The sequence below is a fragment of the Oryza brachyantha genome, chromosome 1 (assembly GCF_000231095.2).
Source record: "Oryza brachyantha chromosome 1, ObraRS2, whole genome shotgun sequence".
NCBI lineage: Eukaryota > Viridiplantae > Streptophyta > Magnoliopsida > Poales > Poaceae > Oryza > Oryza brachyantha.
Window position 1 is genome coordinate 32,797,491 of NC_023163.2, and position 23,709 is coordinate 32,821,199.

Genomic DNA, 23,709 nt, shown 5'->3' on the forward strand with positions numbered 1-23,709 from the left:
AGCCCATAGGCCGCGGCCTGTGTGAATGCGTGATCCAGTCCACCTCCTCCTCTCTGGTCGCACGCATCGCCGCCGTCTCGCTCCCCTCGCCTCCGCTTCTCCGCTCCACGGCGCCGGCGCGGGTTCCTCGGCGGCAGAGCAGACCAGCCCCACGCTTCCCCTCCCCCAGGCGACCGGTTTCCTCCATGGGCGACTTGCTCCGGTAGTTTTCTTAGGGTTTCCGCGGGGCCGCCGCTGGGTGGCACAAAATCTGCAATGCATTGGTGTAGGCTATGGCGAGCCGCTTCCTCTCACGTCAAAGCCTGAGAAAGTTGGCCTCGTTCTCGCTCCTCAATCTGTCCCCGAGGGCACCGACCTCGCCTTCCCCTCAAGCTCTCAGGTAACACTATCTGTTAATCGGTTCTTCTCTCTTAGAACACTAAGTACAGTCTCATCACATAGGTGGAGCAACTATCACATTGTTACTAATTTGTGGAGAGATGCTTGTTTATGAGGACCTTGAAATTGCATGCTCAAAATGATTTATGCAACATGAAGCATGTGTGCAAATTTAATTCCAAATAATCGTATAAAGGAGTGTCCCCAAATGATTGTTGTTTCTGTAGAACATACAGCACTGATGCCAATTTGGCAAGAATTACCTACTTGTTCACTAAGATTTATGTGTTTGTGTAATCAATGAAAATTTGTGTTTAATTTCCGTCATATTTTGCCTACTACTTGTTGCAGACCTGCTGTTGCTCCGTCTGGAAAATGCTTAAATCCCTTTTACCTGTTCAGTCCTCCATGGATGGTCAGATGGGCTAGCCATAGCTCGGTCCATCTTGTTCTGTCCGATGATGGGAAACCCAAATTTGAGATTGAGGAGGTGGAACCTTCAAGAAAGAGGGGGTATTTGACAAAGAAGCGATTGAAGCTGCAGAGGAAGAGGGAAAAGAAGAAAAGGAAAGAGGCCAATAAAAATGATCCACGGCGTATCAGACCCAAGGGAAAGAAGATAAAGCAGAAATTTCCTACACCTGAAGCTCGACTCAGATACAAGATTGAGAAGGTATCTCTCTTTTTACATATTTGCTTGATTTGGTTTGCTTCACTAGTTTCTTGTTGAAGCAATCTTTACAATCGATGAATCAAATTAAGTATGTATCATTTGGAATAGGACCTTGCTGATTGCCACTCAGTATTGAATAGCCATTATATATAACTTCAATTCACTGCCAATCTGCTTTGCTTCATAATTTGTCTTCTTCTATTTCTGTGATATAATCAGAATTTACAAGTAGGTTTGCTATTTCTTTGATCAGCATTAGTTGGTTTCCAAGGGAATCTCCATTACTTTCAGAAGTACAGATGCTAAATTTGTTGGAATACAGTGTGCTTGCTATCTCCTTATTTTGTTTCTAGGAGAAGACAAACTAAGACTAGCTGTTTCTCTTCCAGGCCAAATTGAAGGAAGCTATGTTGGTTGAGAAGCTAAAGAAGTATGAGGTTGCTAAAGCACAAGGCCCTATGGCTAAACAGGATGATCTTGACGGCGAGGAAAGATTTTATTTGAAGAAGGTTTCGCAGAAAAAGTCAAATTATGTCCCTGTTGGAAGGCGAGGAGTCTTTGGTGGCGTTATTCTAAACATGCATTTGCACTGGAAGAAACATGAGACTGTGAAGGTTATCTGCAAACCCTGCAAGCCTGGGCAAATCCAGGAGTATGCAAGTGAGATAGCCAGACTGAGTGGTGGTATCCCTATTAATGTTATTGGAAATGACACCATAGTCTTCTACCGGGGAAGGAACTATGTTCAGCCAGATGTCATGTCACCAGTTGATACACTGTCAAAGAAAAAGGTAGGTTATTGGTTGATTCTGTTCCCCAGTTTTCTCAGATGGACTCTTTCGTATGATTAACTTAAATCTGTTCCTTTTATTCACCAGGCGCTTGAAAAATCAAAATATGAACAATCACTGGAGACAGTGAGGCGTTTTATAGCCATATCCGAAAAGGAGCTTGAACTTTATTATCGACATGTTGCACTTTATGGAAACCCAAAATCCCATAATGTTGATCCAGTTTGTTGTGATGATAGAACAGCCTCTTCTCTGAAAACAGAAGATCTGAGTCAAGGGCACGATGATGTATCTCATATGGGTACCAATGGTTTCTCTGATATCACTGATGCTTCTGAGCCTGATGAAGAAGATAATTATAGTGACTATGATGATAATGATGATGAGACTGGAGATGCTGTAGGCACTATTCTTTATGATCATGGAGGGTTCAAGCCTTCAAGGTAACAAAGTGATAGCATTTGTGGCATCAACACACTTGGTGAGTTCGAAATGGATTTTTCATCTGTATAGACCCCTATACATTTGGATTTGTTGAGCCGTGATCAGCAAAGTTATCACCCAAATTGGCAGTTACCATCTTTATATACTTAGATCTGATCCAGCTGACGTTATGCAGGCATGCTGTTGCAAACACTTGAAAATAAAAGGTCTTTAGCTGGAAGAATTTAAACAAATGCCAAGTTGACAGTACTCAACTCCAACAGAAGGATTGCTCTGCATTTTGTGGCCAATAAGACACATCTTATGTACATAGCTAACTGTGGTCCATAAAGCAACGTGGGTTGGTAGATATTCTCAACTTCTAAAAGTATCCGCTGGCGAGCAGTATCAGTTTGAGCAATGAGAGCTGTCGGCATGAGTACCATCACAAGATGCAGCATTTCATGCAGTAAGTGCTGCCATCTACAATTACATTGCCATGTTATCGAGTTATCATAGAGGTACTTGTTGGGAGTGCCAAACAGAGCACACACTTCTTCAGAGCACGGAATATGGCTGCATTACTTTGGACTAAGCCATCACCTTATGACATGAACCATTCTCTTCATTCCATATATATCTGCCAGTTCTTTAGGATGATGCAAATTACTGCCTACTGATGTACTCAATATTCATACTCTGTATATTTGTCTTGCTGCTAACAGCTAAATCTATCACTTCTATTGTGGTTTTGCATATACACTGACTGTGAATACACTGCAAATTCAGCTTCGATCTGTCATCTGTCACCAAATTCAGTGATATATTCTGCAGGTTCTTACAGAGTGGCCCACCCCAATGGTCAAAAGGAGAAGTTTGGTGCCTGCAAGACAGTTGTCAAAAGGCTAAAGTATGCAATACCAGCGACAGACCAAAGATACGATATGATGTACTACTGAAGAAAGCTTGACCTCACTTTTAGGCCATCAACGTCTAACCCAGTTGGATAATCCCTGATGAATAACGATGTTTCATGTCCAGGTCAGGATTCGATGTGATCATAGTGAGTAGTTCACACGACACTCGCACCTCTTGTTCATAGATCACAAAACTATCTTGAATTTGGCTGCGATTGATTCATCCCTGTTGGTTTTCTACTCAAGAACAATGATTTTGCAGCATCTGTTAGTCTGAGAAATTTCTACTCAAGATGTAATGCATTTGCATAATGCTCCCGTCACTATCATTAAAGTTCTCTAAGTTTTAAGTTATCTGCTAATTAAGAGAGTTTGGGATGAGATCTAGAGAATAGATGTGAATCAATTGACTTTTTTGGGAGGAAGAAAATTATTTGCTCTGGATCACTTGTGACGCAAGGCTTAATTTAAAAAATGCAAATGGAGAACCTCCACTATTCTGTTCTACCAGAAAAGACTTTTTTGATGACAAGTTGGCCAGATCAGGGTTGAAGAGTCTACAGAAAAATGAGCATATTGTTCTATTCCTATGGGTATGCTTTTGCAGATATACTACCCATAGCCACCAATTGCCTGTCTTATTAACAAGTATTATCATACATATTCCTTCTCTTAGTAGTGATGCAAAGTTAGTAACAGATTAGCTTAAGTTCAACATCAAAAGTCAACATGAATATAAAGGTTGGTGAAACACACCAAAACCAACATAACAGTTTTGACCATTCTAACCACTCAATCCAAAAGCTAGCAGCACATATACTTCCAATACTCAATAATTATCTGAATATATGTTTGTGCCATTCAAACTCATTGTTTTTCTCAAGAAATGAAAATTAACAAGATATAGCTATATACTCATAAAATCCCAGAATTCTTGATTGTATTTTTTAGAACAAGATTTCTTAATTTATATGTATTAAGTAGCTAGTATCATAAATATATCTGGCTAGTAGTAGCTTGGAATGTGTTCTTCCACTACTTCATAGTGGTCAACTGCAAAAGCATTTTGTCTTACTAGTAGTATATCAGATTAGAGCAATACTAAAACATGTATGGTCACAGCTAAGGTTAAAGCCAAGTTATTGTTAATAAGGCTAGCTGTCATCTCAAGGAAGATTCATGTATTGGTCTCCCACTCAGCCAATATAATGGCGACCTTTTTGTGACAAGATTCACACATTCTCCCCTCTTTTTCTCTCGTGTAGTTATTTGGTTGCTAGTCTAGCTTTTTGTTGATATCTTTTCTGGTGTCATTTTCATGGTTAGATATAGCTATGATGATCACTTTGGGTTGTCATTACACCTAAACTAAACACATTATGGCCACCTAAACGTGAATATCATTTCTTCCTTAAAACTTTCTGAGATCTTTATGAACTAAATGAAGAGCTAGCGCATCACTAACCACAAAATATACATGGATTTGCACTTAGGCCCTACAGATAGGTGTACATATCTACTGATTGCACATAATTAACACTAACCCTTTATTTGGATTGTGCATAGAGCTGTAGTACGTGTTGGCAATATTATCCCTAGTGACTGGGGGCCTTGGCTTGCAACTTGCCAACACTTAATAATATCCATACGGCGAAAGCAAATAGCTAGGTCAATCAATCTTAAGCATTATAATTGCCATCTTTTCTACAGCTCTCACAATGAATGAATTGCCGGTCCTATAATTACTTACAGATCCATTAGGACTGGTCGAAACACTGTTTAAACAACTGTTCATAAATCCATCGACAGTAAGTAGGGATCAAAGTACACTAATTAAACACCTGCTTTTTAATGCATGCTAACCCCTTTGTTTGCTTGGTGACACATACCTGTGATTTTGTTTTAGGGACTGTTCTTTCTTTTGTCCTGAATAGCCGAATGACTTTATAATTACTATTCGAAAATAAAGTCGAATATATTAACTATTATAAACTTAAAAATAAAATATTTTCCTAAGAAATATTAGAGATCGAGCTGGCGCCGGTAACCATCTCCATCCTTTCTGTGCTATCCCCTTGTCAGCCCATGCATGCTACCGACAGTTGCTAGGCTAGTATCGATAAGCAAGAGGCTGTCAGAGAGGCGACAGTGTAATCCTGCGAATATCATCTAGATACGTAAACTTGTCCAACATATTTTGGTCCTTGAACCTCGTTTTAATGTATCAAACGAAGTTTAACGCGCAGATGGCGTAGCTCCAAAGCTAACGTGGTCGTTCACACGGGTAACAATTTTGCATTTAGATCCTCACTTGTGGAATACCTTTAAATCGAGATGGCTATCGTTTGATTTTTAGAAAAAACTAAGTGAAAAATAATTTATAAATAAAATTTTTACATATGTGCTCATAACGATCTAAAAACAATGGCTAAAAAATAAACTATCATAAAAAAAAAATCTAAAATTAACTCTAAATCTAAGATTAAAAACTTAAAATTTTACTTATAAGTATAAGCAGCAGCGAAAAGATGAGACTAATTTTTGTCACTCCCAAATATAATCCATGAACCTACAATAACACCCTGTCCAAATTTAATGACCGATGGTATGTCTTACTCTAAAATAGACTATTGCATTTATTTTCTCTGATTCGGATCACATCTGTTTATACTATCATATCAATTACCGGTAGAATTTTTTTTACTGATAGTGAAATTCTAAATTAACAGTCGAGATTCTTCCGCCGACTATAATAATACTTAAATGTTAGATGCACCTGGCGAAGAAGTCATGCGCACAAAAGCCAAGCAATTAGAGCGAGTTTAATAGCATAGCCAACTACTAGCTTCAATTCATTTATAGCTAATCTAATAGTCAATTCATACAATAGTTACCTACAAAACATATACTACTATGCCCCACCTATCATACACACACTGCGTCTTAGAGTCTGTGCTACTGCTGGCTATAAATCTATAGCCCACTGCTCATCTCTCTCCTTTCTTATCTCATTAAAATATATTTATGGCCAGCTTATAGCCTGATATTGTACCGGCTCGCCGGGGTCGATCGATACAGATATACCTAATAATCATGAGAGAGTAGCCGCCCTTAGTACCGTGCAAGAAGAGAGGCAGGCCCCTCCCTCCCTCCCGCCTCCCCTCTCTCTTTTCTTCCCGGTGCCAGCTTTCGCTTTTCTTTCCTCCTCCTTTCGTCCTCCCCTTCCGCCCTCCTCCTTTGCCTCCTCCTCTCTTCCAATCCATCCCTCTACAGCAGCAGCAGCAAAGGCAGGCCAGCATCCATCTCGAGGCTATCTAGCTTCCTTCCTAGGGTTGGTGCGCTACCTATCTTGGATATCAAGCCTTGATAACCCTCGATCGATCGACCGATCGCTCGCTCGCCTTTTGTGAGTCCCTCCGCCTCGGTTGGTGGTGGTGGTGGCCGGATCAGGTTACTGTACTGGTGCAGATCAATATATCGAGCGAGGGCGCGCGCGGTCGAGGAGGAGGAGGAAGAAGAAGAGCTAGGTAGCTTGAGGCGGAGGCGGCGGCGGAAGATAGATGGCTGTGTCGGCTGGCGGCGGCGGCGCGGCGGGGCAGTTCGGCGACACGACGCTGACCAAGGTGTTCGTGGGAGGCCTCGCGTGGGAGACGCAGAAGGAGGGGATGAGGGGCTACTTCGAGCAGTTCGGCGACATCCTCGAGGCCGTCGTCATCACCGACAAGAACACCGGCAGATCCAAGGGCTACGGATTCGTGAGTTCATTCTTTCTTCCCAAACCTTAATTATGTCTTCCAATTCTAATTCTGTTTGATTGGAATAATATTTCAATTTGGATCACCTTACCTAATAGCGTGTTTTGTTTTGTTCTAGCTACTTCTTCAGGTTAATTATTCGAATCAATGAAAGCATGTTGCATATAGTTTATCACTGAATTGAACAGCCTAACCGACTGATTTCTTTTGATCGATATATCTGTCTAGATAATTAACTAGCTACATGGTGATTTATTGTGTTGTTGGATCAGTTCATCTGTATCTTTCGATCTCTCTAAATCTTTCCTGCTGCTGCTTCTGCATCCGGATATATGCATGCTAGGTTACATTCCGTGAGCCGGAGGCCGCCATGAAAGCTTGCTTTGATCCGTACCCGGTGATCGACGGGAGGAGGGCTAACTGCAATCTTGCGTATCTTGGAGTCCAGAGGTCCAAGGCAGCAGCAGCCTCTCTGCAACCTTATGGTAATCTAATTTACTGCTACTGCATAAATCATCTTAATTTTTTTTGTCTGGTGTTTTAGTTGTGATGCTTCTGATGATGCATATATATAACTGACACAGAAGTGTCATGTCAATGCATGATCATGTAGATCAGACGATGAGCCTGAGTGTAAGTTCTTGGAGTTGCATCTTAATTACAGATAGATGTGAGATTGTGCGTCATTTTATGCTAATACTGTGTCAGCACACCCCCAGTAAGCTAGCTTAATTAGTAAATATTAATCGTCATTTTTCCTTGAGCAAGATCGCATTTCAGAATCAAATAATTTTAGCTGATAAAAAAAACCACATCGCTTTGTTTAATTAGAATCAATTAATTGAGAACAAATTCCTGCTAACGGAAAGCACTTGAAATCCTGTCACTTTTTGGATATGCTAATTCCGGGGAAGTTAATTAATATCAATATCAACTCTTCTCCTTAATTGTGATGTAAACTAATCAATACTTATACACATTATGTATATACACCTCTAACAAACACATATATGGTATTGCTTGGCGCTAAAGGCTGGCCAGTCACTGTCATGCATCAAGCAAACTAGCTGCATAGTTAGTTAGTTGGATAATGCTAATGAATGGAGATCGAAACTAGATAAAGCTACTATTTGCTATCCAAGCATCCGACAGTATTTCACCGGAAATGAAAAGGCTGCGTGGTCTCCAGCTGCATGCTACCTAAAGCTTTTCTGCAAGAAAAAAGCGCTAAAAGCGAGCACGGTTAGTTATTCTCGGGAGTCGTACGTTCCAGCCATCTATGCTCCCTTGCTTGCTTCCTGTGCAGCATACTGTCAGGCATATGCAGTAGTAGTTTGAGCAGTACAACAGCAAACTATAAGTCAACTATAAGTATATTTTAAGATGAGAAGAGAAAAGAGCAGCGGTCTACAGATTTGTAGCCAGCTGCAACATGAACTCCAAGACACATGTGTGTATACCAGATGAGGCCAGATATTAATTGTGTGTGTAGTATATGACTATTGTATGAATTGACTATTAAGTTAGCTATAGACAATTTATAGTCAGCTGTTGGCTATATTAATTGTGTATCTCTCTGCTGTACTATTTGGATTATATATCCAAAAATTATTTCTCATCTTGTTCATATATATTAATTGAGCTTAATTTATAAACCATTATTGGGACTTGATCATTAACTTACTCGCAGCTAATTAATATTGAACTGAAATGAATGGAAGCAGGTGGTCATATGAGGGCAATGAAGTCCATAATTCAGACAACCGGTGGTGGTGCCAGCTTGAGCATGGCAGATCATGGCATCCAGCAAGGGATCCCAACCTACAATGTGTATGGGTAACTACTACTACACTACTAACTCATATCAATCTCTTCTTCCTCCTCTATTTATGCAGTTATGCACGTAACGAGCAAATTAAGTACTACTACTAACCACCGCCAGCAAGCGGCAGCTACAAGCTAATTAAACTTAATTAGCTAGCGGCTTAGCTTGTGCATAATCTCTGGGTCATATCGATCGATCTGCTGCTGCTGCTGCTGCTGGGGGATCGAGATAGCGAGCTAGCTGTAAAGAGGGATGGTTTTGGGGGGGTTAAAGGCGCTGGGTGGTGGTGCATGCCGGCCTGCTCATCAGCTCGTTAATGGTGGGAGGGGCCAACGACTGCACCGTCCATCTGCATCATGTGCTTCTCCAGCTCGATCCATCGCCTCCATCTCTCCATGTGCATGTGCCCACACAATGCTAGCTAGCTAGCTGCCTGCTCATCTCTCTCTCTCTCTCTCTCTCTCATCCATGTCATGTGTGCATGTGTACTAGTGACTAGTGAGTAGAGTGAGAGAGAAGCAGATGATGTGCAACTTGGAGCTGTTAGTGTATATACTGCAGGCGTGATCGACCGATCGAGCACCTCATGATCATGTGCTCTGATGATCATTTGACGTGCTACTAGAGTACGTACTAATCCATCCGTATTCTAATATATAATGTCTTTGTTTTTCGATACGTTTGATTATTTATTTTATTTAAAATAATCTGCACAGTTATCATTTATTTCTTTGTTATTGGAATTATTATCTAGTATATTTTAATTATGGTTTATATTTCATAAATTTACATAATTTTTTAATAAAGATAAATGGTTAAACACGTGTTAAAAATCAACGACGCTATCTATATACGACATGCTTTTATATATATATATATATATATATATATATACATACACACACTTTGTATTAGTATATGAATTTGTGTATATGCATGGCGTTCATGCTTCGGGCACAGCGTCTGTCATGTGGGGTACGGCCGGTATGTATACATGTATTAGTATATAGTGTTGCATGCATGCGCGCCGCTTTAGAAAAGAGCTTTGCATTGCATGCGCGCTTTGCCCTTGGTTGCTTGCTGCTCGATCAGTCGCTGCTCCTGCATGCGCGCCATGAAGCATGAATGATACGCACACTCCCCTGCAGCTCGACCGCTTGCCTGCTGCATGCGCATGGCGCAGTACGTACTAGTTACTACTGATGAAAAATTAACAGCTAGCAACATGATATCTCAATTCCCTCCACCCTTAATTTAATTCTGTTAAATGATTGATATGATTTTGGTGTTACTGTCTATATAAACACTGGTTCTTGTAAATGACTTTCATATAAAACTTCACTTGGTCACACGTTAAATAGACTAGTAGTGCTAGACATTGAGTATCTGTACTCTGAACTGATAATCCTGCATGTACATAGTGTTCTCTCCGGTTTTTATTTGGTAACGGTAACTTTTAGATTTATATTTAACCAATTACCTTATTTAATTTTTTTAAACATAAAAAAATTAAGTCGTACGTAAAATATCTTTAATGGTAAAAAATCATAATAAAATAAAAAAATAGATGTAGTATTAGTACTCTAGGATGAACACCGACGTGTTTCAAGCACTGTAGAGTTCCCAAGATTACTACAGCTAGTTAGGAATTAATTAGGATATAGTAGAGAAGTGAAAGTTTATCAACATCATTATCCAGATGCATGCATGTATTAATTCACGAAATATTGATGGATGTATTATATGTACCGCCTTAACCAAGCATTTTTATTCCTATATGTACATTTCAAAAGAAAAGCAAATGACACTCCTCTTGGTTAATTGCAAAATTGATTTCAGGTACTCTCCATATTTCTCGGATTACGGCTATCCGCTGGTACGTACATACACTTCTATTCACAAAAATTCATCATCATCATCTGCTATTTTTGGTTGATCTTGTTTCCGGTACTTCGATCAATCTACTGGAGATTAATTAATTCTCAAATTTAATTTGATCCTCTTATAGCTAGATATATACATAGCTGATTATAGTTCAGACAGGGATATGCATCTAAAAATCGGAAATTATCACCCATATATGTTTTTTTTTTTTTGCAGAACTACTATCAAGCGTACGCTGGGCTTGGAGCTCAGTACCAGATGTTCGCCGGTGGCGCCGGCGCGGCGGGGCTAACAATGGCGAATCCTACCGGCGGCGGTCTCTACTCGCCGTACTTCCAGTACGGTCCGGCGGCGAGCGCGGCTGCTGCTGCCGCCGGGTACGCCGGGATGCAGTACCCTCAGATGTACCAGTACGCGGCGGCGGCCGTCGGCGCACCGACGGCGACGACGGCCAGCCTGACCGCAGTGGCCGGGCTCCCGCAGTACGGTGGCACTGTGGCTCTCGCTCCTAATTCTACCGGCCAAGCAGCAGGTTTGTCAGATCTACTCTAGTTCATCTCATGTTTTAATTTTCTTGCTGAATGGGATATCTTTTTTTTCATCATATATAAATTCATACAGTAACTAATTTTCTCTTCCATTATAAATATTTTACGTTTATTTAGGATAAGAATTTTAGTCAAAATTTGACGATTAATTTTTCAAATGCTTAGTCTAATTAGATAGGGAAAATTATATAGGTAGATTTACGTTGAAATTTTTATAAACTTAGTATATAATTAATTAATCATCATGTTTTTTCAAATACTCACCAAATCTTCTCCACAAAATATTGATAACCGTAGGGGTATATCATTCAGCACGATGCATCGTGCATTCTTGTATGAGGGGTGTTTAGTTGGTAAAAAGAAAACTTTTGGATGTCACGTCAAACATTTGACCGGATATCGAAAAGGGTTTTCGGACATGAATAAAAAAATGAATTTCACGGCTAGCCTGTAAACCGCGAGACGAATCTTTTGAGCCTAATTAATCCGTCATTAGCACATATAGGTTACTGTAGCACGCATGACTAATCATGGACTAATTAGGCTTAAAAAATTTATCTCACAGTTTCTCCCGTAACTGTGCAATTAGTTTTTATTTCATCTATGCTCAATGCTCCATTTAGATGTCTAAAATTCAAAAGGAACTGACAGCGTGCGCGGTTAAGAATGCTTTCTGAGCAGTAAAGGAGGGATCTATTTCATCGCTAAAAGACGTTAGTTATCGTACAACGTAGTAAATAAAGAACTGTCGTACGTATAGTACGGCTATATATATAGTACGGTCACTTTGCATATATATGTCTGAATTAATCCGCAAGCAACCCAATGTCGCATGCATGAGTTGAGCATATCGAAAAACGCTACACTCATCCATTAGTTCTAGAGCACTTTTCAGTCATAGAAAGCATTTTGTTTGCGCAAAACATGAATGCTAGCTTATCAGACTGGCACACATGCAAAGTACGTGATGCATGCCTACTCACCTAAAAATAAACTCAGCACGTAGTAATTATAATCTCTAGTGTAATTAAGTAGTACCACACAATGGATTTTTTTAACGTAGAAAATAAGAATGGATCGTAATTTACTAATTGCTCTTGGTATACATGATATCTTGAAATGTTATTCTTGTTTCTCCACAGGAATGACAATGTCTCTGACGGCTCCAACTCTGCCGGCACCAGCACCACAGTACCAGTACAGGCTCATTTCTTCCCAAGTCGCTGCAGCTCCAGAGAAGCCATTGGCCTAGAAAACCATGGCTGCCTTAACCCTTATCTCCATCCATTATACATGATATCTTCTTCCTTTCCATACTTGTGTCAGTCACATATCTCATATGCATACCACTGTCCTATCACTTTACTGCAGTACGCTCCATGCATCTGTCTGCAGTTCTGCACGTACGTACTTACTCTTAGCTCATCACGTATTTACTGATTAATTAAACTGATGCTAATTTACCCCACTTTTGGGTTGAGTGGTGTATTTGGCATGCTAACAGAAGGACTGTGGCAAGTCCAATTTTGCATTGTGTAATCTGGTCTAGCAGTTAAGTTCTCTCTTCTTCATTAGATGAACGCTACATTAATTTTTTATAAGAAAAATCTCCCTCTGCAAGTGTCCAGTTGTGTCGTCCAGTCTAGTACACAAGTAATTAACCATCATGCATGTATAGGTCACAGGTTAGTTAATTAGCATCTTAGCGGTCATATTAGCTTCTAGGAAAAAAGTTTTGTTGTGCCTTGTACTCTTAAGGAAGAGAGTGCAGGGGAATATATGTGGTAGAGTCGCTGCTGATTTTTCATATGCAGCTTTAGTTCTCAATATGTCTCCACAGAAGTTTATGGGGGCTACTGAAAGAGTTCAATTAATTGTGCATTAATCCGTAGTACGTAGTCACATATACATCTTCAGTTTTTTTTCTTGTACACTAACTAGGTCAGGGTCCTTCATTAATTAATTCCCATTAGCTTCCATTAAGTCCTTCATCTTGGATCTCTTCCACTCCTTTTCACCATCTCCTTGATCACTCCATGCATTAAGGCAGCAGCAATATGCATTATGCATATATGGTTAGGCAGGCCAAGACATCAGATGAAAAATTAATTGACGGAGAAAGAAGCCATTACCAGATCGACATATATACTACATCAATTCTCCAATGATGCATGTAACAAATTAATTGTATGGACTATATGTAGCTTCCTTCTGAGAAGCTAATGTACCACGCTTATCTGCAACACATTTACATGAACTACTCTCTGCTAAATGGCAAACTTCTACACAGCATGCAGCTACCAGATCGCAGCTGCATTGATGTATCTCTTAGTACTTAGCCTGCATGCAAATGTTTTGTGTGTAAGCGCCAATAATAATATATATCATGCATACTTGATAATTAATCTTGGTTGATTAACATTGACACATTGTATTCATGCATGAAAAGCTAGTATTAATTTCCCTCTGATCTGAAGCATATATATACACACACACCGATCAGATCGATCCTATCATTTTTAACATGGATTTAATTGTTGCATCAGTCATGCATGCAGCATGTTTGGTCATGTAAGTAACCATACAATTATGTATATTTCAGCAAGTAATTAATTAGCTAGCTAGAGATCGGCGAGCTGTTGTAGATTGAGCGGGTAAACATGATCCGGCGTGCCGTTGAAGGCGCTCTCGGCGAGGACCAGGTTGACGGCCTCCGTCGGGTGGTAGGCGTCCCAGAACACGTGCTGCTCGCGGCTCTCGCACGGCTCCGCGTACGCCTCGCACGTGCCGTCCTCACCCTCCACGCAGCACCCACTGTCCACCACCCTGAACCCTGCAAAATTCACGACAAAATAGTAATAAAAAACTGCCATAAATGGTCTAAAAATTACCCAGCGACGGAAAAAAACGTTCGTCGTTGCCTAAGCTAAGGGTGGATGGATAACGAGTCAGCTCGGCTTAGCTCATTAACCATAACGAGTTAAAAGCTTACCTCAGCTCGACTCGTTAAAATTAAGTTAAAGAAGTTTATCTTTTGGCTTTATATACGGCTTTATATCAATCTAATAGTTATAGTGTAATATGCATGCATATTACATTTCACGATATAAGACTTTATATTTTTACCTGAATTTATATGGATGCTAATGAATCTAGACATATATATATATATCAACTGGTAAATTTAGTCAAAACTAGAAAGTCTTACATTATGAAACAAAGGTAGTATATTTTGTGCGGGACAATATATTAAACATTTGAAGTTATAGTATGATATACCGTATTTGTAAGGATTGTTGAGCATGTCGTATATTGCATAGTAGGTGTTGCCGTAGAGGAAGATGGCATCAGGGTGATCGGCGTTCAGCTCACCAACGAGAGATCTGAGCCCTTGGTTGAAGAAACCCACCATCTGGTTCACCTGATCCACGCACCGGCCCAGTGGGCCCAATCCGGAGGCCCTCAGTCTGGGTATGCAGCCCAGTGGGCCCACTCCAGCCAGGAGAAACTTCCTCAGCCCCACACTGTACAAAGCCTGCATGAAATTCCAGCGAATTAAGTTAGATTAATTTGTTAGTGGGACCCGCTTGTCAGTGACTCATTAGAGTTGATTTTTTTTAGCCTGACCAGTATCTGCCTGGTGTAATGGTTGATGAGCAGGTCAGCGTAGTCCTCAGGGCTGTAGGTGTAGCCTGAATCGTACAGCGATGTTAGGAGGTAGTTGTTGATGTAGTCGTTGCTTCCAAGCACCATGACGACGATGGATCTTGCTAAGTACATGTCGTATCCTCCCTGAATTCTGTCCTCCATCAGTGACCTGATCGTCTCCAGGTTGCTCTCCATGTTGAGCACCTGCTCGCTCAGGCTGAATCTTTCACCCTGCAAACAGAGCACAGAAACAAATCATTATACAGTAATTAAGTTAAAATCTGCAGTCAAGTCAGGGTCGTTATTTATGTCGAGAGTGTTCTCCGAATCGGAATGGTTATATCAACTCTATGTAATTGGCTGATATAATAAAACTATATTTATATAAGGTGTGGTATTTTGGCAGCCAAACGACATATTTATAAACGAAAAATAATCTAATACTGAAAATATCAAAACCAACTTTAAATTTAAGGGTAAAATTTTAAATTTTGTTTTAAAATCATAAGTATAAACAAAAAGATAAGAGCGCAATTTATTTTCTCTGCATCTGTGTGCAGCATTAGTGTGTAGTATACCAGATGCTGGCCAGTCTCATCCAGGATGCCTCCTGCAGCTGAAGCGTAGTTGACGCCGGCTAGCAAGCTCGTGCCGTTCAGGCCAGTGGTCGTCGTCGTCGTCGCGAACGGTGGAACGTACTGGAGACCAAGAAGATCACCTGGAAATCAAAGCAAAATGTCACTGAAATAGTTAAAACTGCTAGTCAGATACGACTGATCTGCTGCAAACCGAAATATTCGTCAGCTGCTGGATATAGCGTACGCACAGAGTGCGTCGACGAAGGTTTTGCCGTTGCAGAAGCGGCCGGCGGCGGCGCCGCCGCCGCCGGGGAAGTCGACGCCGTAGGGGAAGAAGTTGGCCTTGGCGAGGCAGCTCAGCGCGTTGTTGTTGCCGTCGTCGACCAGCGAGTCGCCGAACACGAACAGCGCCGCCGGCACCGACCTTGCCGCCGCCGCCGCCGACGACGACAGTAGGACCAACGTGCCGACAACGGCAGCAGTCGCCATCTCTCTCTCTGTATAGTGGTGTAGTTACAGTGAGTGCAATGGTAAGCTTTTACATAGGCAGAAATCAGAATTGGCCGACAAAAGTAACGCCTACTGGTTACTGATAAGTTTAACGGATTTTCGGCAAAGAAGGGCACGGTAAAAACTGCAAATTTCCAGCCCTGATTCCGGTGAGCGTTTCCTTCTCTTTCCCTCGTTTTCGCATAGCCTTCTTCGTGGGCGGACGGGGATACAAACGCTGAATTTGCGAATAAAAAATAGTTTATAAATATAACACATATATATAATTTTAGCAATTTAAAAGTTAAGATTATAAAATAAATTACATTGAAAATTCTAATATCAACCTTAAGTTTAATATTAAAAATTTAAATTTTAGCTTATAAATATAAACAGAAATAAAAAGACGATGCTAACTATGTAAGTTTCCCTTAAACAAACAAACACCTCAAAAATTGATGTGAGTAGAAACCATGTATAACACGTATCTTAAAATCTATAGAACGGTTAAAATGTCCGGTTATAAAAGGATGGATTCTCTCCATGGTCAAATCTGAGGTGATAGTAGAAAAAACCAAACAACATATGACAAATAACTTATAAATAAAATTTTTATATACATATTCTTAGCGATCTAAAAGCTAAAGCTGGAAAATAAACTCTGGTGAAAAAAATCCTAAATTTAACTCTAAATTTAAAGTTAAAAATTTAAATTTTAGCTTATAAGTATAAGAGAAAAGACACAGTAAAAGTCGATTTCACCGCGAGTGATAATGATATTACTAGTATGCTTGAGAGCTCCGATTAAAAATCAATAGCTTACTAGTTGCTATACTAATCTAATCTTGATGGATCATACTTATATTGACCGGTGCTTGGAGTATTAATCGCCGAGTTCTCTGCGAATTAATTTTGCTGCGACTAACTAAGATAAGTCATTAGTTGGCGTAATCCAGCTGATTAAGCTGAAAGAATAATCAAGCACCTTGGATCATACTAGCAAATTCGCAGTTGTCTCTGACTTTTTGGCTGCGGTCGTAGGCTAGAGAGACACGGCTGGCCATGCATGAATTTGGGCAAATGGAAGGTTGACTAGTCGCCATTAATTCTGAAAACTTAATTAATTCCACTGTATATATGGTCGTGTACAGTGCTTTGGCAATCCCATCGTTGGTTTGCTTTCATAGAGAAAGTTCGTCGTCGTCTTCCAATCGAGTTATTGCTTTAGTTTGCAGGACGTTGACAAATGCATCGTTTTGCATCGAGTGGTTAGCATTGCATTGTGCTTTGCTGATCGGTCGGTAGCCGTACGAGATTTTAACTTTAAGTAGAGGTAATGTAACTTTATCATTGTTTAAATTATTATTGTAAACTGAAAAAAAATGAAGCTACCATTAGAGTGACATTTTTATAAAATAGAGAAAACAACATGGAATTTACAAATATCCCCTTTTTTGTCTGGGAAGATTCAAGAGAAGAAACAGTCCACCATAAGCATGTGTCCTCACATGCAGATGGTTTTTACACTGGGAGGTCACCTGCAGTAGAGGATGAATAGTTTTAAGTTGATGGTGAAAATTAATGTGCAAATACTCGTCAAACTTATCTGTAGGATGTCATCGCCATCAATAATTTTAAAAATATTTTTTAGACCATTAAACATGTTAAATATATCGTATTTTTAAGATAACGTACCATATACTAATGTAGGGTTTTTTTTGGCTCATGTGCGCCACCTCAATTGAGAAAAGGTTAAAATACCCATAACAATTGATGTGCAAATGATCGATCAAGCTAAGGTTGATAATCTAAAATCATATGAACGAAATAACCTCCACTAAGCCAAAAAAACACTGCCTAAATGAACTGATTAATTGAACTTAACCTTTAAAAACCGCGATGACCAGCCAAACCAACGTTGATAATCTAAATCCTGTGAACGAAGTGAAAAAACAATATACTCGTAAAACATTTCCATCTATACTAGTAGCATTTTAAAAACCAAACCAAACAATATATTACAATAAAAAACTTAAAAATAAAGTTTTAAAAATTAAATTTTGACTGAAGGCACCTAAGTAAGTCAATAAGCAAACAATAATAACCAAATGTTTTCTCTAGGAAAAAAACCATTGAATGGAGTTGATAGAATGATAGGTAAGATGCACATCTTAGCTCTCTACCTAATGCCCGAGTTTTCTGTTGATTTCTCATTAAGAGGAATAAAACCATAAGCATAATTGAGAGGAACGGACAATGAGATGAGACACCTGTCAACAAAAACAAAGAAAACTGCAGGTGGACCTACCTGCCAACAACCACCTCAGATTTGACCAAACCGAAAAGGCCTTAAAAAAAAGGACTCCAACCAAAGCTTTTCAAAAAGAGAAAAAAAAAATAGAGGAAACTGGAGCCAAATTTACCTCATCCTGCCACTGCGTCTCCTTCCCCTTGCTCCTCCACGGTTTCCGCCGCGATTCCGCGAGAGGGGAAGCGCCGCGGCCACGTGAGAATCCGTGAACGAATCGGCTCTTCCTGCCGTGGGAGTATTTCTGAGCTTTTTTGTGGGGGGGTGGTTTGTGTGCTCGGCTTGCGCTGTTCTGGTTTAGGAGGAGGAGGAGGAGGAGTTGGTCAAATTCATAGCTTGATTACGAATCGTGGAGATCTGTGGGAAATTCAGTTCTGTTGGGTCTGTGATTTGGTTCTAGTTTAGTTGAAGGTATCTTGATGTTATCAGTCTCTATTTCGTTTGCTGCTTTGGGTCAGTGAGCCGCGAGAGAGCTCAACAATTCGGTTGTTTGTCACAAGATTTGGCAAAATTAGTGTGAAATTTTCGGATATAATCAGCTTCGAATTTTTAGTGAGTGGTCGTTCCCTTCCATTTCTAGTGGATTCAGTTTGGGGAAAAGGGATTACCTGATCCTTGACCATTTCAACTGCAAAAAAGGATTGTGTGTTTGGTAATTATTCGGAAGTTACTCAGTTCCCCAAAAAGAGTTTGTAGCTGTTGCTTTTCCAACTCTTGATCAGAAAGGTTTTGGATTTATGATCGTTGTATGACATCAAAGATGGCGCGTAAAGAAGCAAAGCTGCAAAGTGTTGCAGAATCTGCGATACGGTCCATTGGTCTTGGCTACGACATTGCTACCGATATCCGTCTCAAATACTGCAAGCAGCGCAGTTTGCCTGACCCATTGCTCATTGAGCTTGAACATGACAAGGTTCAGGATATTGTGCTTCCTGGTAACCTGACGGTTGCTGGTGTGCCTAAGTCAATCAAGTGCGACAAAGGAGAGCGTATGCGGTTCCGGTCTGATGTCCTATCATTTCAGCAGGTATGCTTTATATGGCCATTAAGTTATTGTGTATGCTGTATTGCTGTGTAGCACCATCACTTTTCGAAAATGTACAGTAGCATCATGTTTAAGACATCGTGTCTATTATATAATGCTCTGTAAATGTACTGTTATTAGTCATGGCGAGCCCTTACTATCTTGATCTTACATATTAGTATTATGTCACGTGTTGCTTGAAGGATATCGCCAATCTAATTCAACTTGCTATGGTTATGAGAAGTCAATTGTAAGTAGGATCATTTTCCTGTTGTTCTTTGAAGAACTTATTATCCAGCGAGAAAGTAGAGTCAGAACTTAAGTCAGTTAAACTTCCCATAGAACAAATAAAAACATTTTATTACTGTCCACCTTAGAGGGAATGAGTTCAGCCAATGTTCCCCTTTTCCAACTTAGGAGGGAGCGAGGGAGTTCAGGCAGTGATTTCATCTCCATCTTAGAGATAAGGAGAGTTCAGCTGTGATTCTATTGTAGTATCACACACAGCTATGATTGATCTGCTGCATGAGCAATTCATATATGTCTTGTTGCTAGGTTTTCAAACTGACGAACTGATATTGTATCTCATTGGCTGAACATTATGTCTTACTGATACAAGTCTTTGTCTTTGTCTGTATCGTGTTCAATTTTCCTCCTCAGCTGTCATGTATTTAAGTAGTAGAGTAGGATTACATCTATAAAAGTAATTCACACTCGCAACCTTCCCCAAGTTACTCAAGTTATGAAACATTTTGCAGATGTCCGAGCAATTCAACCGAGAGTTGTCATTGTCTGGGAAAATTCCATCTGGCTTGTTCAATGCAATGTTTGAATTTACTGGATGCTGGCAGAAAGATGCTTCTATTACCAAATCACTTGCCTTTGATGGTTGGTGTATCACACTGTACACTGTTGCACTCTCAAAGGCACAGATAATACTGCGGGATCATGTTAAACAGGCTGTTCCATCAACATGGGAACCTGCTGCCTTAGCAAGGTTAGGTGATTATTTGAATTTGCACTCATACCTAAAGCATGGTTGACTTAAATTAAGTACTCCCTTTGTCCTAAAATATAAGCATTTCTAGGTATGAATCTGGACAAGCACTTGTCCACATTCATAGCTAGAAATTGTTATATTTTGGGATGGAGGTAGTAAACAATTGGTGGTCTTGTCCTACAGGAAAGTCACATTGTTAGTTTTGGTTTTTATGTTTAAGTTTTTTCTGAATTGTTCTGATTTTATCTGACCAATTTGTTAACTATTCTACCCTAACAGGTTTATTAGAAAATTTGGGACTCATATAGTCGTTGGTGTAAAAATTGGAGGAAAGGATGTAATTTATTTGAAGCAACAACACTCATCGAGCTTGCAAGCTGTTGATGTTCAAAAACGATTGAAAGAGATGTCAGATCGGCGATTTCTTGATGCAAATGGGAACTCTGACATTAGTTTGGCAGATTCATATGCTAAAGATAAGGTGTTTCCCAAGCCTCTAAGTGTTCTTTTCCTTTATCTTCTGGGCATGTTTTCTATGCGGCATAACTGATATCCTTCTATGTTATCAATTATGTTTGTTCATTGTGTCGTTGAGCATTTTTTACTTATGCGGCATAACTGATATCCTTTGTTCATTGTCAGCATCCAACATGGTGCAGCTTTTAACCTCTTGAAATTTGTGTTATCACCTATCATTGTTGTCTAGACACCTTCTATCTGCGTGTGCGCCTATAACCTTAGAAGCTTAGACATGTGCTAATTTCTGGATGGCTGTCTGGCAATAGAGTATCTTTAGAAACCTATTACACCTGCAATTATTCTCAACCTCTGTATGTGTAGGTCAATTGTAATTTAACACGAGATCTTACTGTTTTCTAGCAGGCATATTTTTGTGACAATAGTGCTGATTCACCTTCACCTTCTTGTTAATCTTTTCTCATCTAAGACTTACAGTGAAAGTTTTTACATGGTGGGCAGGTTGACACAAGAGAGCAACGGCTGAGATTTGTAGAGTCCAGTCCATTAAATTCTTACGCTTCTAATGAGGTATAGGTTATTGTATTGATGTTGTTTTTCTCTGTTCATATAAAGTCTTATAATCTCATTTATAAGTTTTGACCACCACAGGATTTGGTCATGATTCCTAAGCGAAGAGGTGGAAGGGATAAAGATATCATTTCTCATAGCGACTGGCTGAGTACTGTTCAAGCAGAACCTGATGTTATATCAATGTCCTTCATACCTATTACTTCACTGTTGAATGGAGTTCCTGGCTGTGGATTTTTGAACCATGCAATTAATCTGTACCTTCGGTGTAAGTGTGAATTCACAATCTTCTAAAATGCAGATTCCTCTGCGTCATTTCAGTTCTTTACCCCTTTCTTAGTTGACATGAAACACTCCTGTGATTGCATTACTATTATTTTTCCATGTTGCATCTTACTTATTCCTGTTTTATAATTTATGGTAATAGACTTCTTCCATGGAAGAAAAAAGTTCCTGTTGTTTAGTTTAGAGATTGTATGTAAAGAAGATTCTTCCGGGGGAATATTTCTATTGTTATGCTTTATATTATATCTTTGTTCACTAGCTTCATTCCCTATGTGTTTCTCTGTGTCGAATAACACCTGATGTAGTTTGTGGCACATCATTAGCTTCCATGGATTTCTTCCTATGTGTTATTGCTCATGTTTAGTACAAGTGTACAAGTGCAACTGAAAATCAGGCATTTTCTGCTAATGCGCTGCAGGAGAAGAAAAACAAGTGGTTGCAAGTTTTTAAAGTAATTCTAAATCTTCTTCAATGTTTGGGTTGCAAGCTTTTAGGTTATAAGTCACCATCATATGGTTTTTTCTTTAGGAAAGGTCATCATCATAACGTTGTCACACACATAAGCATTCTAGCTAGCAAAAAGTGGCATTGGGCCAGAAAACTGAAAGCAATGTTAAACAGTTAGGTGATACATTTTTTCTTTTTTCTTTTTGTGCAGATAAGCCCCGAGTCGAGGAATTGCACCAGTTTTTAGAGTTCCAGCTTCCAAGGCAGTGGGCACCTGTCTACAGTGACCTCCCTCTTGGTCCTCAGAGGAAAAGACAAAGCAGTGCATCTTTACCAGTAAATTTAATTGGTCCAAAACTTTATGTTTGTACCAACATGGTAAGCGGGCTTCTGTTGAAACCATAATTGAAACAGTGTTTGTTTTTATGTTTCTTTGATTTTATTCATACTCTATCATAATTGCATGTGAAGCATGCTACTATTCCCATTGGAAAATAGCATAAGTCAGCATGCATGTTGCAGAAAGAAAAACTACTGATGTGTCAATTCATCTCCTTTTGTGAAAAATAACAGCCAAGTCTTTCGTTTAAAATACCTGGTAGTTCAAAGGGACAAGTCATGAACACTGAAATTCTTGACTAGAAACGAGCGATACCAATAGCCTTAACAACTAGCAGTGTGCCCATGTGTTACAATGACAATTTTCTTTCTTAAGAATACTTTCTGACTACATTTTTTGTTTATGGTTTTCATTTCATATTTTGATTTATTTTTAAAATTTGGTGCAGGTTGATGTGGGCAAAAAACCTGTTACAGGACTTCGGTTGTTTCTTGAAGGACAGAAGAGCAACAAACTAGCTATCCATCTCCAGCATCTTTGCTCTCTTCCTCAGATTATTCAGCTCACAGATGACACATGCAATAACCAAACTCCAGAAGCAGATATCCGTAGATACTACGAACCAATTGGTTCGTGGAAGCGTTTCTCCCATGTCTGCACTGCACCAGTTGAGTCAGATGATTCCTCCATCGTCACAGGGGCACAGCTAGAAGTGGTCAGCCAAGGTTTCAAGAAAATACTCTTCCTTCGCCTGCATTTCTCCAAAGTCTGCAATGCCACTTCTGTCAAGAACCCTGAGTGGGATAATTCTCCAAACCTGGGTCAGAAATCAGGCCTCATCTCAACACTCATCAGCACACATTTCTCCACAGCAGCTCAAAAACCGGCACCACGCCCTGCCGAGGTGAACATCAACTCAGCAGTGTACCCTGGAGGTCCACCTGTTCCAGTGCAGACCCCAAAGTTGCTCAGGTTTGTAGATACAACGGAGATGATGCGTGGACCACAGGACTTGCCAGGTTACTGGGTGGTTTCAGGTGCAAAGCTGCATCTTGAGAGGGGCAAGATTTCGCTGCGGGTGAAATACTCACTCTTGACAGTAATGCTGCCTGATGATGAGTTTTCACCTGATGATGAATTTTAGAACCATGCTCATTTGTTTTGTGTGCAGCTAACATTGAGAACACAATTAAGGATGTAGGATTTTCGTAGCATTTGTAAGTGCACTAGCCGTAAGTCTCTGTTGTGTACATTGTGGCTTGTAAATTGTTGAATGGAGCGAGAGAATTTGTTGTACCATCCTTTTGCAGCTTGTATGTTGCCTGGAATGGACTTTGACAAAGTTAGAT

General features: G+C 39.9%; 4 protein-coding genes across 6 annotated transcripts; 3 read left to right on the forward strand and 1 right to left on the reverse strand.

The window, feature by feature from the left end:
- The first annotated feature begins 36 nt into the window (after positions 1-36).
- On the forward strand, positions 37-3,211 carry LOC102714529 (CRM-domain containing factor CFM9, mitochondrial). Of its 3 annotated transcripts, none has more exons than XR_001549462.2 (6): positions 37-379; positions 730-1,051; positions 1,441-1,842; positions 1,930-2,323; positions 2,462-2,734; positions 3,100-3,211. XR_001549462.2 is itself a non-coding variant. In XM_015832831.2 (5 exons), the coding sequence occupies exons 1-4, from the start codon at positions 273-275 to the stop codon at positions 2,287-2,289; spliced, it is 1,191 nt and encodes a 396-aa protein (XP_015688317.1). In that variant the 5' UTR covers positions 37-272; the 3' UTR covers positions 2,290-2,323; positions 2,462-3,090. The 3 variants fall into 3 exon arrangements, 1 of the variants encoding a protein (XP_015688317.1); XR_005810976.1 differs by having other exon boundaries at positions 781-1,051; XM_015832831.2 differs by lacking the exon at positions 3,100-3,211 and having other exon boundaries at positions 2,462-3,090.
- A 3,195-nt stretch (positions 3,212-6,406) lies between these two features.
- Positions 6,407-13,595, forward strand: LOC102718037 (RNA-binding protein 24-like). Its single transcript, XM_006645299.3, has 6 exons — positions 6,407-6,937; positions 7,281-7,422; positions 8,662-8,773; positions 10,602-10,638; positions 10,863-11,178; positions 12,337-13,595. The coding sequence occupies exons 1-6, from the start codon at positions 6,743-6,745 to the stop codon at positions 12,444-12,446; spliced, it is 912 nt and encodes a 303-aa protein (XP_006645362.2). The 5' UTR covers positions 6,407-6,742; the 3' UTR covers positions 12,447-13,595.
- A 32-nt stretch (positions 13,596-13,627) lies between these two features.
- Positions 13,628-15,909, reverse strand: LOC102714803 (GDSL esterase/lipase At1g71250). Its single transcript, XM_006646638.3, has 5 exons — positions 15,669-15,909; positions 15,421-15,560; positions 14,822-15,073; positions 14,474-14,729; positions 13,628-14,027 (listed from the first exon to the last, which is right to left on the reverse strand). Exons 1-5 carry the CDS (start codon positions 15,907-15,909, stop codon positions 13,816-13,818), a joined length of 1,101 nt encoding a protein of 366 aa, XP_006646701.1. The 3' UTR covers positions 13,628-13,815.
- A 2,375-nt stretch (positions 15,910-18,284) lies between these two features.
- On the forward strand, positions 18,285-23,659 carry LOC102717753 (MACPF domain-containing protein At4g24290-like). Its single transcript, XM_006645298.3, has 7 exons — positions 18,285-19,244; positions 20,000-20,238; positions 20,521-20,722; positions 21,220-21,288; positions 21,370-21,556; positions 22,232-22,398; positions 22,809-23,659. The coding sequence occupies exons 1-7, from the start codon at positions 18,966-18,968 to the stop codon at positions 23,502-23,504; spliced, it is 1,839 nt and encodes a 612-aa protein (XP_006645361.1). The 5' UTR covers positions 18,285-18,965; the 3' UTR covers positions 23,505-23,659.
- The last annotated feature ends 50 nt before the right edge of the window (positions 23,660-23,709 follow it).

Excerpts from the sequence above, each read along its gene's own strand:
- LOC102714529 (XM_015832831.2), top strand. The coding sequence starts at position 273 with ATGGCGAGCCGCTTCCTCTCACGTCAAAGCCTGAGAAAGTTGGCCTCG. Across the intron at positions 380-729 it reads CCTTCCCCTCAAGCTCTCAG|ACCTGCTGTTGCTCCGTCTG; the intron begins GTAACACTATCT and ends TACTTGTTGCAG. Across the intron at positions 1,843-1,929 it reads ATACACTGTCAAAGAAAAAG|GCGCTTGAAAAATCAAAATA; the intron begins GTAGGTTATTGG and ends TTTATTCACCAG.
- LOC102718037 (XM_006645299.3), top strand. The coding sequence starts at position 6,743 with ATGGCTGTGTCGGCTGGCGGCGGCGGCGCGGCGGGGCAGTTCGGCGAC. Across the intron at positions 6,938-7,280 it reads GATCCAAGGGCTACGGATTC|GTTACATTCCGTGAGCCGGA; the intron begins GTGAGTTCATTC and ends TATGCATGCTAG. Across the intron at positions 11,179-12,336 it reads TTCTACCGGCCAAGCAGCAG|GAATGACAATGTCTCTGACG; the intron begins GTTTGTCAGATC and ends GTTTCTCCACAG.
- LOC102714803 (XM_006646638.3), bottom strand. The coding sequence starts at position 15,909 with ATGGCGACTGCTGCCGTTGTCGGCACGTTGGTCCTACTGTCGTCGTCG. Across the intron at positions 15,074-15,420 it reads ATGAGACTGGCCAGCATCTG|GGTGAAAGATTCAGCCTGAG; the intron begins GTATACTACACA and ends CTCTGTTTGCAG. Across the intron at positions 14,028-14,473 it reads CAACAATCCTTACAAATACG|GGTTCAGGGTGGTGGACAGT; the intron begins GTATATCATACT and ends TGAATTTTGCAG.
- LOC102717753 (XM_006645298.3), top strand. The coding sequence starts at position 18,966 with ATGACATCAAAGATGGCGCGTAAAGAAGCAAAGCTGCAAAGTGTTGCA. Across the intron at positions 21,289-21,369 it reads ATTCTTACGCTTCTAATGAG|GATTTGGTCATGATTCCTAA; the intron begins GTATAGGTTATT and ends TGACCACCACAG. Across the intron at positions 22,399-22,808 it reads TTTATGTTTGTACCAACATG|GTTGATGTGGGCAAAAAACC; the intron begins GTAAGCGGGCTT and ends AATTTGGTGCAG.